Here is a 15,522-nt window from a genome sequence, read left to right on the forward strand (position 1 = left end):
TTTTTTATCACGCAGGAAAATTTTCATCTATCCAAAAGCAAACGGATAACTTACAGCAGAAACTCCAGCATTCTGTACATAAGCAACATCATCTGGGTTGAACAGCCCTGATTCGCCAACAACCTGAAAACATAAAAGTAGGGAAAAAAGATCAGCAAAAAAGCTAAGGACAAGCATTTGAGACAATGAAATTAAATGGCCCTTGCCAGTTCATGGAATTTGCGATCAAAGTCAAAAAATGAAGTGGATATATGTCTGACTTTGACGTGCATGCAACATTCAGCATCTCGCAACAATGATAGAACTTCAGATAATACCAAACTTCAACATGTAAAAAAAATTGTGTAGAGTTCCATGTGTGTAAAATAGTTTGTTCCTGGTTTACTTTTACTCTAAATTTTGTTTTTCAAATATGTTAAGATATTAATCCAAGTGACTTCAAGTTTATGGGTTCAACAGACTGAAAAGTACGTCTTTTAAGAACTTTCATGCCGTATGCCAGTTAATTACTGTATGTCTGTAACAATTCAGCCATGCCTTCCAATTAGAGCACAAATATTAAGGCACTAACTAATGTTTTTCTTCAGTCAAAACACATGCATGCATATAGACTAGAAAAGAAGCCACGCATTAGCATGGGACAGTACCAATATTCCTTTCTCCCTGATGGCATCGCCATGTTTCTCCAGCAATGTCTTCGTGTTCGAAGTATCCACTATAAATGTCTCTGCATCATAAATATTTTTTTTATATAATAAGAAAAACGATCCATTCAGCAGATAAGGGAAAATTCTTGGCTCGGAGAAATGCAAATGTGATGTGTCAAAGTTTCTAGCATATGTTTTACTCAACTACTAGACAAAGTGAGCACCAGAAGAAGCTTATACCAAGACTACGGTTGTTGATGCCAATAAGCTGAACACCATTTATCGCGAGGACACGCTCCATCTCTCTTTCATCATGAACCTGAAATAAAAACAAAAGCTTAGTTTTATGAAACTATAAAGATCAAATCACATGCAAGGTGTACCTTCAAGTACAATTTCATAATAATTACTCTTATTTGAGAAACTGGAAGATATGTCAAACCTCAATAAGAGCTGTCAATCCCAACTCCTTGCATATCCGAAGAAAGTATTTTATGTCGAGATCAGTTAGCACGGCGGCAATTAACAGAACTGCATCAGCACCCATCGCACGGGCATAATAGATCTGCCATTTATCAACGACGAACTCTTTGCACAGAAGGGGGCACTGCATTTACAACAAATGTAACTGTATGTTGAGAACAAATGCTGACCCAGAAAAATCCTCTTCACATTTAACGAACATATATATCTATTTGTCATTACCTTCACTCCTGCTTTGCGCACCTTCTGAAGATTCTCAAAACTTCCCTGTAGAATTAAATACATTTAGCTTGCCCAGTAAATACAACATCTACCATCCTCAGAAACAGATACAATTCTAAACAACGAACCTGGAAGTACTTCTCATCAGTCAAGATGCTCAAGCACGCAGCTCCATGCTTTTCATAAGCTTGAGCAATTTGAACCTACAACATTTTTTAGCATTAGTTATTTCACTAATAATCTTTGAAATCACTAGAGCTGATGGCAACTATGAATGAAACCAGAACTCACAGGATCAAAGTTCTCCCTGAGTACACCCTTACTTGGTGATGCCTTCTTGACCTCCGCGATCAACGCTGGCACCCCATTACGCTTGTGGGCTGCTGCCAACGCACCATAGAAGTCTCTTGTAGGAGGAGCCTTCCCTGCAGACTCAATCACCTCCTCCAGAGGATTCCTGGCAAGCCCCTGTAAAGATCAATAGCATCCATCATATATATGACACCATACCCCCTAACATTAGTAGAAACATACACAGGCATATGTTACACAGATTGCAGAACACCCTGTTGCCATTATAAGTAATAGCACTATCATGTAACTTAATTGGTTTTCCTAGTATTAAAGTGGATGATCGAAAGGAGCCTCCAATCAGTAACCCACAGGATGTATAAAATCCAGATTGCACATACATGTGCATGTTATAAGCGGAACACTGTCAGTGGTTTCAGTTATGGGTTCATCACAAAATAAGCGAAATTCATGTTGTGTTCGAGACAAAATACATGTCTATGGATTTCGACCAAGTGTTGCTCTGAAATCTGACAGTGGATATACATATTTTAAATTATGAAATGATCATCATTGTAGTTAAGCAAGACCAAATCGAAATATAAGTACTATGACAGGCAAGCAATAAGAACTTTCCTAAACACAACGGAACCTTAACTGGTGACACAAATGTACGCACGGTATCATACTACCTGGGCCACTTCGATCTCCTTGTCCCAGATGATCTTCTCGAGGATGTTGCGGGGGGCGCCCATCTCGACCTCGACCTCCGCCATGGAGGCGGCGGGGCGGCAGTGGCGGCGGATGCGGATCCCCTGGCAGGCCGCGATGTCGTTGACGGACTTGCCGCTCTCCCACTGCCCCAGCTCCACCGCGTTGAGCATCTCGTCCCGCTCCAGCGCCTCCACGGTGTCCTGAGAAGAGAAGATCGAATCCTGTTAGTACTACTACGAGAGACAGCAGATCGAGCCGACAGATTAAAAAAAAAAGAACAGAGAAGCAGGAGAGCAGAGCAGGCCGCGGTACCCTGGGGCCGCAGCGGAGGGGGCGGGCGCGGGCGGCGGCGGCGGCGAGCGCGACGAGCCCCCGCGACGGCGGAGGGGAGCGGGCGGCGGGGGAGCGGGAGGGGGAGGCCCTGAGCACAGGCGGGGCGAGGAGGGCCTGCATCGCGCGCGAACAGCAGAGGCGGCGGGGGTAGGTGGGGGCTGGCGGGAGTTGGTGGGGGTTGGTCGCCTCGCCGATGCTGGGTTGCTTCGTCGCAGGGGACGGACTCCGGCTTTATAGCGCGGCGGTGGGTGGCGGCGGGGCGGGGGGCAGCAACGGTCCGGGGCGGGCGTCTCCGACGGCGACGGGCTCAAACCGCTATAGTACCTCACCTGCAACTGAAGTACTCCCTCCGTTTCTAAATTTAAGTTTTTTTAGAGATTCCACTGTGAACAATATACAGATGTATATAGATATATTTTAGAGCGTAGATTTACTTATTTTACTTTATATGTAGTATGCAGTGAAATATTTAAAAAGACTTATATTTAGAAACGGAGGTAGTAATAGTACAGCACTATTTCCACGTGCCTGGTCGAGCCCACGCGGGACGCGAGCCCGCCGTCCTCTTCACGAGCTCGTGTCGCGACCTTGTTTCTTTTCGTTCTCCTTTTCGGCAAAAAAAGATTCGATTTAAACCACCGTTTTGTTCCATCTATTCCCATGCTCTCTCCACGATTCGCTCCCATGCAACCATTGTCATCTTTTTTGGGCTTTTGTGTTCTCCCGGTTGCTCCAGCACCCCGTTTTTTTCACATCAAGGTGTAATTTTCATATCCCTAGGCCCGATTGGTTCGGCGTTTTCGAGACCAAAACCTCTGTATTAGTCAGAGATGTAAAACTATCTGGCCGGATCCTGAAATCGCGCTTGTTTTGATGGCGTTAGTGCGTTACACCCGAAAGTTTTTACAAACCAAGCGACGCGTGCATTCTCATCCACCGGTTTTATACTTGTACGGTACTAACGAATCTGTAAACTATTACACCTGTAAAACACAAAACGAGTTTCCAAGTAGGCCCTACAAAAAAAAGGTATACTCCCTCTCTAAAGAAATATAAGAGCGGTTAGATCACTATACCACTTCTTTACAGAGGGAGTAATTTACATGATCCTATCACTATCGTGGTAGCCTTTATCCACACCATACCACTGTCTTTACTTCAGCATGTGACATTTCCCATTGTCTTTTTTTTTTTTTTTTTGCGAGGGGACATTTCCCATTTTCAGTGATGATCAACAAAAAAAGTCATAAAATGATAAATTCCTCCATGAAATCAATATTTGAGAGGAGTTGCTACTTTTGATTGTAAATGGTGCATTCATCATCCCAAAATTAGGAGAAAATAATCCGCAATATTTGAGAGGAAGGATCTAAAAAACCAAGACCATTTGTGTCAAAGTTGATTCGGACTTGTCAGTTGAGCAAGCACAACATAAAAAATATTTGTGCGTGTGTGTTAGGACTTGCGTATTGCCTGACCAACTTTGTGGAAAGTGCTTGATGCTTCATTGGTGCATCAGAAGACCAATTTATCTACTACCCTTAAAGCAGGAAGGGTGTAGAATCAAAACCATCTCGTCCATCGAGCCATGCTGATCGGATGGTCTAAACCGTTCCAATGTTTAGAACAAAACGTCCACGGTCCGCTTACCGAGGAAGAGATGCGGGAGGACCCGGGGCCAGAGCAAGTTGGGTTGGGGTATAGAGCCGTAAGCGCGGTGGGGGTGACAGAGGATGTGCTCGTACGGTTCATAGTTGGGTATGATATTCTCGTGGATTGTTGGGAACGTCCTCTATATTCGAAATATGCCTTTTTAACGCTCTAATTACCCATCACAACCACATGTTATAAACATGTTTTAACTAAATGTCATCTCGTGAAATTTGTCACGCAATTAATATACTGCCAATTATCATCACGGAATTAATATTTTACCTTATATCAACATGCAATTCATATCGTACCAAATACCAACTTGTAATTAATATCGTACCTGATATCAGTGTGCATTGCATATACACGATTGCTAGTAGCAGAAAGTTGTAAAAAAGATTTCTTTTTTTCTTTTTTAGGGAATGTAAAAAAGGACTTATATGCTAGGCTAGGTTTAATGGGACTTGGATGGTGGGATGCCCATGAGACCATGACACAAGAGACAACAGAGTCTGAACTAGACAAGCATCATCTAGAGTCCATTCACTTGTTTCCTATTTATGTGCCCGGAATAGATAGTATGTCTATATATCGCTCGTCGCGAGTTGCACACCCCGTTCGCCTACATTATTCCTGCTATGGGACAGGCTGGGCATGGCTATGAGATTCAAACTTGTCCCTGTGAGCAGCATAGACACGCAATGTGCAATTTTTTCCTTTTATTGTTTTTCATTTTCTTCTTTGTCACGTCCCGTATTAAGAAAGTGTTCATTATGTAAATTAAAAACATTCAGCGTGTAATACTACAATATTTATTATGTACTAGAAATAGTTGTGGTGAATTAAAAATGTCCATCATGTACTTCAAAAAATTTCATTGTGTTTTTTAAAAACAGTTCACGGTGTCTTTACAAAAATGTTCGATCTCTATTTGAATTTTTTAACATGTGTTTAAAAATTGTTCATCGTGTATTTAAAAAAACTGTTGTGCATTTAATAAATATTCAACATGTACTTAAATTTTTTCAACGTGCATCTGCATTTGTTTAGCGTGTTTTTAGAAAATGTTAACGTCCATATAACAATTGTTTAAAAACAGTCAACACACATTTAAAAATGTTCAATATATATTAGAAAATGTTCAATGTGTATTATAAAAATGATCAGTGTGTATTCGATTTTTTTTTAAGATGTATTGAAAAACCTCAACATGCAGTTTGAAAAATGAAAACAGAAAAATGACAATACAATGAGAAAAAATGGTCATGTAATTCTGAAAAAATGTTCATGACATATAATAAAATATATGTACAATAAAACCGAGCAGATTATAATAAACATGTATTTTATACTGAAAAAACACAGAAAAGTAGACGGCCAACTACAACAACAGCTAAAACGGGCCAGCCCACAAATCCCAACTCTGTAGGCCAGGATACCATAGGTCTCGTAGTAAGCGAGGTTTAGCCTAGCATGGCAGAGCCGAATCCTATTCCACGCGTAACGGGCAAACGTGCACCCATGAAGAGAGCGCCCTGCTATATGAGCTCGCACATTCCCTGATTCCCTCCCAATCAATCTCGGGGAGGGTGCCGCATACCGACTTTTCATATATTTTCTGCCTTTTTCTTTCATTTTGTTGTTTTATTATCTTCTTATTTTCTTATTTTCTTTTTAATTTTTAGAATCATGAATATTTAATAAATTTTAAAAAATGATATGTGGGAACACTTTTGAAATTATTAATTGTTTTTTGAAATTTGGAAACTTTTTTCAAATTCTTAAGCCATTTTTAAATTCAAGATTTTCTATTTTTTGAAATTTGAAACATTTTCTGAAATCAATAAATTATTTAAAATTCATGAAGATTTACTAAAAATCAGGATTTTTTAAATTTTTGAACATTTTTTTAATTTATAATATTTTTAAAAGATGGGAACATTTTTTGAATTCATGACATCTTTTGAAAATCATGAACATTTTAAAACCCGGGACGATTTCCAAATTCATGAACATTTTAAAACCCATGAGCTCGACTGCGTGGTCATGGCACTCGGCGTAGTACTCGCAGAATGAGGGAGAGGGAGGATGAGCAGAGAGAGGAGGGAGAGGGAGAGGAAGTGCGGTGCGAGGTGGTGCTCACAGGCGGCGTCATGAGGCGAGTCAGCGGCAGCGGAGTAGAGGAGATCCTCGGTGGCGGCAGACGGGCAACCTGTCCAGCTAGCCTTTCTCTCTCTGTGAGATGGGGGATAGTTAAGAGCATCTTCGATAGATAGATGATGCAAATTTGGAGATGTAAATTTTACATCACCAAAAAATGCATTTTACATCTTCAAAAAAGAGGCAACTCTAACAGATGATGTATATTGATGATGTAAAAGTGCAACTCCAATAGATGATGCAAAATGGAGATGTAAAACCGACAGACGCAAGGCCGTTGTACAGCCACACTTCAACATTCAAATAGCAATACAATTCAGATTTCTACCAACAAACGTGCATCATATCAATCTATTGGAGTTGCACTTCTCTTCTTCGAAGCAACAAAAACTGCTAGTAGAGCAAGTACAACGGTGGGCTTATAGTTTGCTTACATGACAATTTTACCTATCCTTGTGGATAACATTTCCGAAAATAATGGGATTGCTACAATACTCAGCAAGTTTCCGTGTCGCTTTATAAAGAAGAAACTTTCCGTGTGGTTCAATTTTCCCTTTGTCGTCGGGTGCCAAAGTGCCAAATCCAAACTCGTCTCGATCCTTTGCGCTTTGGCTTATCCTCGAAAATCCGCCGCAGAGCACACGGAATCCACACGGGCGCGGGGCCTCTCTAATCCGAATCCCAACATGTCATGTCACGCATGTGGACAGTATGCAATCCCGTGGGAGGGAGGTTTCTACGGAACAGCGGAGGCGATAGCGCGCATGATTGACGGCCTGTTCAGTCCACACGGTGGATGGCGACGGCACATGATTCCACCAACCAAGGGTAAACCTCGTTTCATCATCCAAAAGAAAATGAATTCATCTTGCATTGAGAAAATTGTTTGATTGCTTCCTATATGCATACATGATGCTACTGGTGCACTGGTATTAGAGCTGATTCAGAGCTGATTCAGTCTCACTCGGACAATTTGCACGGCCGTATTTGCACGGCCGTATAAACTGCTTTTACAGAGCTGATTCAGTCTCACTCGGACAAGAAGAAATATCAGAGAGACAAAAGCTACAGAAGCAGCAAAGGACTTCAGGCGATGGCGACGGCTCGGGACGCCGGCGCCGGCGAGAGAGGCAGGCGCGAGCTGAAGTTCGGGTACCTTAAGGCCGCGTTCTCTGCTTCCGCCCCGTCGTCGCTGCCGCTGCCGCCGTCGTCGAAGTTGAGCGCGTAGCTGAGCGGGTCGTACCTGAACTCCCCCGCGGCCGCCACCCGCCGCCTCCACCTGGTCCTGCCGCCGCTTTGCGGCCTTTCGTCGCCGCTGCCCGGCGAGCCGAAGCAGCCGCACACGGTGGTCCGCAGCTTGTGGCGCAGCGACGGCGGCGACGTGGACTCCACCGCGTCCATGGCGTCTTCCTTGGTGCTAGTGTGCTTCAGCTGGTAGCAGCTAGAGATGGATGTGGGTTGTCAGAGTTCTGGGGTGTGTGACAGTGTGCTCGATCTGCTGCTGGAGAAGAAGGCGGAGGTGGGCGAGACTAAATAGGAGGGGCGGAAAAAGACGGATAAGGAGTGACATGGGCCGGCGACGGCGTGAAGGGCAAGAGACGCGCACACGGGGAAGCAAGCAAAGCTATCGCCGTAGCGCACGCGTGCGGTTAGACGTGAGGGTGTTCTGGGGATTTCGCAGGTCTCGGGGCTCCGGAGCCGTTGGGACGGGAGGGAGGAGGGCGATGGCAACGGTCGGTCGTTTGTGCAAGCTGTGAGAGACAGCTGACCAGCTGACCGTGATAGTAACGGTAACAGTGGTAGCTTAGCTGCTTCAGTGCACTTACAGTTACAGGCTTTGATTGTTGCCTTTTCAAGTGTCAAACAGTTGGCACTTTTTTTCTCTTTTGGAATTGGAGATCAACATCTGATGCTCACGCGGACGTACCCTATGCCTCCTCCATTTAAGTACTACGTTCGCATCATACAGAAAAAGAGCATGATAAAAATCATTGACACGGCCGAATCGATGGATGCGAACGCCGACCGAATAGGATGCCAAACCTCCCGGCGGGGTCAAAGGTTTCGTGCTCACGAACGGACAGGATCAAGGCGAGGATCCACGTCTGCCTTTTGATTCCCGTGACGGCGACAGCGGCGCTGCTCGAGTGAGCGCTCGGTCAAACCGTGCACCTCGCCGAAGCAGAAATATCATGCCCCCGTCCCCGTGCACCGTTGGTTTGGCCTGCAGTCTGCAGAAGCGACCAACACAACACGCACGAGACATCCTTTCGTGTTCCACACGCACAATGCACATCTCATACAGTAGTAGTAGTAGAGTACTAGAGTAGGATAGGGCTAGCTTCAGGCTTGAGCACGTGAATGTTTGAGCTTGCTTGGTGGTGCCATCCACTCATTTCGATCAGAGGGGACTCAACTGATCTGATCAGTCCGGTGATGGTGTTGTGCCCATTTAGAGCCGGACCTTGACAAATCCGCCCCCTTAAAGCAACTCCAACGAGCCGACCCAAACGAACGGCGCATTTGTCCGCCTTTTGTCCGTTTGGGTCGGTCGCCCGCCCGGCGTCCGTCCAGTTTTGCATTTGGGTCGGCAGTGCGCCCAACGCGCCGACTCCATTTCATGTCCGTATTCAACTTTTAATTAAAAAAGGCCCGCGGCCGATCATGCCAGCGGCCATGTCTCATGCCGGCACCATGCCAGCGCCGGCATACCTTGCCGGCTTCAGAAAATATCACCACAGTTCATGCTGGCGCACTCGCCAGCCGGCCGGCACACATGCCAGCACACAAAAAGGGGTGGGACTTGAGTTCGACCACGCCATCGCGGCTCCCGTGGTCATGCCGGCATACAAAAAAGACGGCGCTCGCCGCCATAGATCACGCGTCGTCGAACTTGAGCATGACGGCCTGCATCTTCTCAAACCACGGCCTCTTCCTTGGCGACACGGTGTTGAGACCCACCTTCATGATCTCCACCCCGGTCATCATGCTCGCGAGAGCCACTTTTTTCGCCTTGGTCTTGGCGTGCTTCTCCGCCTCTAGCTCGAACATCTTGGCTTGCTTCTCGGCGTCCAGCTCAAGCCTCCTCCTTTGGATCTCCATGAAAGCATCCATTTGCTCCGCCTTGAAACGCCGGCGCTCCTCCTCCCTTAAGTCCTTCTTATTCATCATGCCGTCCACGCTTGCGATCAAGGCATTGGTGGCCGCATCTCGCTTGTCCTCCTCCTTGGAGTTGGTCTTCCCCCGCGGCCGTGCCGGCTCGCCCTCCCCAACATCCTCCACGACTTTCTTCCCCCCTCCCCCACGCGACTTGAGTGCGGCATATTGCGCCTTGAACTTCTCCTCGTCCTTGATGACCCGATAGCAATGGGAAAGGTTGAAGCACTTGCCATTGTGTTGAACCTTGAATGCCTCCAAAGCTTGAAATGCCTACAAAATGTTTCCATGCAAGCATATGGGCAAGTGATATGCAAATGAACACGCAAACGATGAACTTGATGACACAAAAGAGGGCGGCTTGCTAGCATACCATGTCTTGCATGCCGATGCCGCTTACGGGGCGGGCCTTGACGCTCTCAAGAGTGGTGCAAAACTTGTTGCACTCTTGTTGGATCATCCTCCACCGCTTGGAAATGGAGACCCACCCGCGCGCGCTCACAAATTGGTAAGGCGAAAACTTCTTGCGCTCATGAAACTCTCAGTGGACACGAATCCAAAAGGTTGAATGCTTTTGCTCGGCGCCCGTCTTGGGGTCTTGTCCAATGTCTTGCCAACACTCGCAAAGAAGCTTGTCCTCGGCCACCGTGTACGCCTTCGTGCGCTTGCTCTTGCGCTTCGGCTTAGGACTGGCGGCTTGGTTGGCGAGCTCGTCCTCGAACAAGGGCTCCACACTTCGATGTCGCACTTGTCCTCTTCCTCTAGCCCGTAGTCGTACGGGAACTCGTGGTCGAGTGGGAAGCCGTCCAGGTCGATGCCGACCTGATCACGCATGAAGGTTGCCTGATCGGGATCATAGCCAGCGTGGCGTGAACGCCCCGCGACCGTCCTGGCTTTGTGTCTCGTCGGGATCGTAGCCAGCGGCCGGCGCACCGCCCTCGAAGATGAGGTTCTTCATGTAGTCCTCATCAACGGCGGACGGCATTTCCTCGAATAGGTTGCGGCCGTCCGGGAGCACGCCGGCCGGCGTCTGCAGCGCGCGTTTCCTCGCGCCACCGGATGACGAGCCACCGACCACCGGGGTGGCATTGAGGTCGATGGGCGCAGGCGTGGGCGTGGAAGGCGCGACCACGCTCACGTCGGGCGAGCACTCCCCGGAGAGGCGGGAGGCCTGCGGGTAGACGTGGAAGCCGGGGATCAGGTTGCAAGCCAACGCCCGGGGTGAGTTGGGCAGCACCATCCGAGGAAACACCGACGAGCCGGTGCTGGCCGTGGCAACGGCGGCTTGGACGAGGCCGTGCTGGCTAGGGTTTAACCCTAGCATGTAGAGCGCCTCCCTCGTTGCCGCCGCGACGCGGGCGTTGGTGACCTCCTGCTGCGCGGCGACGACGATGGCGGCCTCCGCGGCGGCCTCATCCCTCGCGTCCGCGGCGTGCCTCTGGACCTTCCTCTTGGCCGACTCCCTTGCCCGCTGTTCGGGCGTCAGCGCCTTCTTTGGCTTGGTCGCGGTGGCGGTCTTGCGCGGTGCACGAGGCTTGCCTTTCCCGGAGGGGGTGGCGGCGCTGGACGAGGCGAGGGAGGCGAGGCCGCAGGCGGCGTCGAGGTCGATGGCGTCCTCCATGGCGGGGTGTGGGGCGGGAGCGCGCGCGGGCGGGAGTGTTTTTGGAAAAAATGGGGGGAAATGGTGGTGGCTGCCATCGACCAGCGGCCCCGGGGAGAGGAGTAGGCGCGCGCGTGCGCGTCCGTCTCGTGTCCGCGCTGATGCAAATCCGGCTCAAAATTGGACCTGGAATGGGTCGCCATGCGGACGCCAAGCGGACACGCGTCCGTTTGGGTCGGCGCGTTGGGCCGCCTTTTCTGTCCGCGCTGACCCAAACGGACGGCGGCGGACGAAATGGGTCGCCCCATTGGAGTTGCTCTTAAACGTCTGCGGACGCGACCGGACGTGTTCGTGGAAAGTAACCGGTCACGTTTCAACTTAGCTACTCTGCATCCGAGTCTATCATATTTTAACCTCTATATCCATACAAAGCATGCAACAAAAAAAATAATCCTACATACTACCCTAGCTAATCTTCGTCGTCGAAGATGACCATGACGTCGGTGCCGGGCACCGGGTGGACGGGCGCATAGGAGAGCTCCGGCTCCTACTCCTCCTGCTAGACCTCATGCATGTAGGCGAACACTACCTCCTCCGAATCCACTGCATCCGAAAGTAGCCCCGCGGCGATCCGGGCTTCGCGCCTTGCCCGGATCTGCGCAAGGAGCTGCAGCCGGCGCTCCCACATTAGAAATGGGTGACCTCTTATCTGGCGGCGTGGGGCCATGGCTACTAGTGGTGGCAGACGGGGAGAGGAAAGTGGCGCCAGCGGCGGACGGATAGAGGAAAATATGGAGGTAGGGTTTCGGTGTCGGCAGTCGGCTTAAATAGCCGGGCTAGGCACTACACATCCCGCTGGTGCGGCACCACACGACGACATTGGTCCGACGGAGGAGACGAGCTTCGGACCGCCAAGTTTCTGGGCGATTCCGCGTGGGACCCCGACGTCAATCCGACGTGGCGGACACTCCCGGGTGCCCCCATATTTGGGTCGGATATGAGGGGTGCCGATCAGTACGCACGTTTGAGGCCCATTTTAGGCGCCCGATTGGGTCGTAATTTCGTGAGCGGCCAGTGACCAGGCGGCCCACCCAGGCATTTGAGGAGGGTTTAGGGTGCCCGACTGTAGATGCTCTTAATCAATCACTCCATGCTCTTGAAAGGTCGGAGGCTCGGAGAATATATTAAACTCGGCTTTTTTTATCGCCAATAGAAGTTTATAATCGTCACAAACTGAGAAGGGTGATTTGAACACTCCCATTACATAGCTTGGGACAGCCTGGGCTACAGATTTTATCATGACCTATCTGGTCGCCTGCGAGAGCGTTCAAATGTTGTGTCCAAGTTCAGCCTGGGCTACAGATTTTATCATGACCTATCTAGTCGCCTGCAAGAGCGTTAAAATGTTGTGTCCAAGTCATGCGACCGAATAGTGGACTTATTGCTCAGTGGCTGTCCGTGTCAAAACCGGTGGATCTTGGGTAGGGGGTCCCAAGCTGTGGATCTTGGATCAATGGGGAACAAAGGATGAAGGAGACGATGTTTACCCAGGTTCGGGCCCTCTCGAAGAGGTAAAATCCTACGTCCTGCTTGATTGTATTGAAGTGTATAGGATGGTTACAGAGTCGATCTACCATGAGATCAGATGAACTAAACCCTTGGTAAGTAGGATGATAGTTGTTCTTCTAGCCTCTACGGGATAAACCCTCTGGTTTATATAGACACAAGGGGTACTAGGGTTACACATGGTAGGTTAGAAGGAAGGAATAAACATGCCGATTCTCTTATCTTGACTTGGAGGACACACCAAGGCTTCAAAGATCTCCTTTCTGGACACAGAGCCACGGTATAGCACTGTTGGAGATCGTAGCAGAAATTTAAAATTTTCTACGTATCACCAAGATCAATCTATGGAGTCATCTAGCAACGAGAGCCAGGGGAGTGCATCTACATACCCTTGTAGATCGCGCGCGGAAGCGTTCAAGAGAACGGGGTTGATGGAGTCGTACTCGTCGTGATCCAAATCACCGATGATCCTAGCGCCGAACGGACGGCACCTCCGCGTTCAACACACGTATGGAGCGGGGACGTCTCCTCCTTCTTGATCCAGCAAGGGGGGAGGAGAAGTTGATGGAGATCCAGCAGCACGACGGCGTGGTGGTGGAAGTAGCGGGATCCCGGCAGGGCTTCGCCAAGCGCAAGCGGGGAGGAAGAGGTGTCACGGGAGGGAGGGAGGCGCCAGGGCTTGGGGTGCTGCTCCCATGCGCCTCCCCACTATATATAGGGGTGGAGGGGGCTGTTTTCTTGCCCTCCAAGTCCATTGGGGCGTTGACAAAGGTGGGGGAAAGAAATCCCATCATTTCCCTTCCCCACCGATTGTTATCCCCCTTTTTTAGGGATCTTGATCTTATCCCTTCGGGATATGATCTTATTCCTTCTAAGGTGGGATCTTGGTGCGCCTTGACCAGAGGTGTGGGGCCTTGCCCCCACTACCCACGTTCATGTGGGTCCCCCATGCAGGTGGGCCCCACTTCGGAACCTTCTAGAACCTTCCCCGTACAATACCGAAAAATCCCGAACATTTTCCGGTGGCCAAAATAGGACTTTCCATATATAAATCTTTACCTCCGGACCATTCCGGAACTGCTCGTGATGTCCGGGATCTCATCCGGGACTCCGAACAACTTTCGGTTAACCGCATACTAATATCTCTACAACTCTAGCGTCACCGAACCTTAAGTGTGTAGACCCTACGGGTTCGGGAGACATGCAGACATGACCTAGATGACTCTCCGGTCAATAACCAACAGCGGGATCTAGATACCCATGTTGGCTCCCACATGTTCCACGATGATCTCATCGGATGAACCACGATGTCGAGGATTCAATCAATCTCGTATACAATTCCCTTTGTCAATCGGTACGTTACTTGCCCGAGATTCGATCGTCGGTATCCCAATACCTTGTTCAATCTCGTTACCGGCAAGTTACTTTACTCGTACCGTAATGCATGATCCCGTGACCAAACACTTGGTCACATTGAGCTCATTATTATCATGCATTACCGAGTGGGCCCAGAGATACCTCTCCGTCATACGGAGTGACAAATCCCAGTCTCGATTCGTGCCAACCCAACAGACACTTTCGGAGATACCCGTAGTGCACCTTTATAGCCACTCAGTTATGTTGTGACGTTTGGCACACCCAAAGCACTCCTATGGTATCCGGGAGTTGCACAATCTCATGGTCTAAGGAAATGATACTTGACATTTGGAAAAGCTCTAGCAAACGAACTACACGATCTTGTGCTATGCTTAGGATTGGGTCTTGTCCATCACATCATTCTCCTAATGATGTGATCCCGTTATCAATGACATCCAATGTCCATAGTCAGGAAACCATGACTATCTGTTGATCAACGAGCTAGTCAACTAGAGGCTCACTAGGGACATGTTGTGGTCTATGTATTCACACATGTATTACGATTTCCGGATAACACAATTATAGCATGAACAATAGACAATTATCATGAACAAAGAAATATAATAATAACCATTTTATTATTGCCTCTAGGGCATATTTCCAACAGTCTCCCACTTGCACTAGAGTCAATAATCTAGTTACATTGTGATGAATCGAACACCCATAGAGTTCTGGTGTTGATCATGTTTTGCTCTAGGGAGAGGTTTAGTCAACGGATCTGCTACATTCAGGTCCGTATGTACTTTACAAATATCCATGTCTCCATTTTGAACATTTTCACGAATGGAGTTGAAGCGACGCTTGATATGCTTGGTCTTCCTGTGAAACCTAGGCTCCTTGGCAAGGGCAATAGCTCCAGTGTTGTCACAGAAGAGAGTCATCGGGCCCGACGCATTGGGAATAACTCCTAGGTCGGTAATGAACTCCTTCACCCAGATTGCTTCTTGTGCTGCCTCTGAGGCCGCCATGTATTCCGCTTCACATGTAGATCCCGCCACAACGCTTTGCTTGCAACTGCACCAGCTTACTGCCCCACCATTCAAAATATACACGTAACCGGTTTGTGACTTAGAGTCATCCAGATCTGTGTCGAAACTAGCATCGACGTAACCCTTTACGACGAGCTCTTCGTCACCTCCATAAACGAGAAACATATCCTTAGTCCTCTTCAGGTACTTCAGGATATTCTTGACCGCTGTCTAGTGTTCCATGCCGGGATTACTTTGGTACCTTCCTACCAAACTTACGGCAAGGTTTACATCAGGTCTGGTACACAGCATG

General features: G+C 48.4%; 2 protein-coding genes across 2 annotated transcripts; both read right to left on the minus strand.

Annotated features, from left to right (window-relative positions):
• LOC123166526 (indole-3-glycerol phosphate synthase, chloroplastic) lies at positions 1 to 3,016 on the minus strand. Its single transcript, XM_044584333.1, has 9 exons — positions 2,670 to 3,016; positions 2,336 to 2,557; positions 1,644 to 1,820; positions 1,481 to 1,555; positions 1,353 to 1,397; positions 1,090 to 1,254; positions 888 to 966; positions 648 to 727; positions 1 to 123 (listed from the first exon to the last, which is right to left on the minus strand). Exons 1-9 carry the CDS (start codon positions 2,808 to 2,810, stop codon positions 28 to 30), a joined length of 1,080 nt encoding a protein of 359 aa, XP_044440268.1. The 5' UTR covers positions 2,811 to 3,016; the 3' UTR covers positions 1 to 27.
• Positions 3,017 to 7,346: 4,330 nt separating this feature from the next.
• LOC123166527 (uncharacterized) lies at positions 7,347 to 8,055 on the minus strand. The gene has a single exon (XM_044584334.1). The coding sequence runs from the start codon at positions 7,902 to 7,904 to the stop codon at positions 7,590 to 7,592; it is 315 nt and encodes a 104-aa protein (XP_044440269.1). The 5' UTR covers positions 7,905 to 8,055; the 3' UTR covers positions 7,347 to 7,589.
• Between the last annotated feature and the right edge of the window lie 7,467 nt (positions 8,056 to 15,522).

This window comes from Triticum aestivum, chromosome 7D (assembly GCF_018294505.1).
Source record: "Triticum aestivum cultivar Chinese Spring chromosome 7D, IWGSC CS RefSeq v2.1, whole genome shotgun sequence".
Classification (NCBI taxonomy): domain Eukaryota; kingdom Viridiplantae; phylum Streptophyta; class Magnoliopsida; order Poales; family Poaceae; genus Triticum; species Triticum aestivum.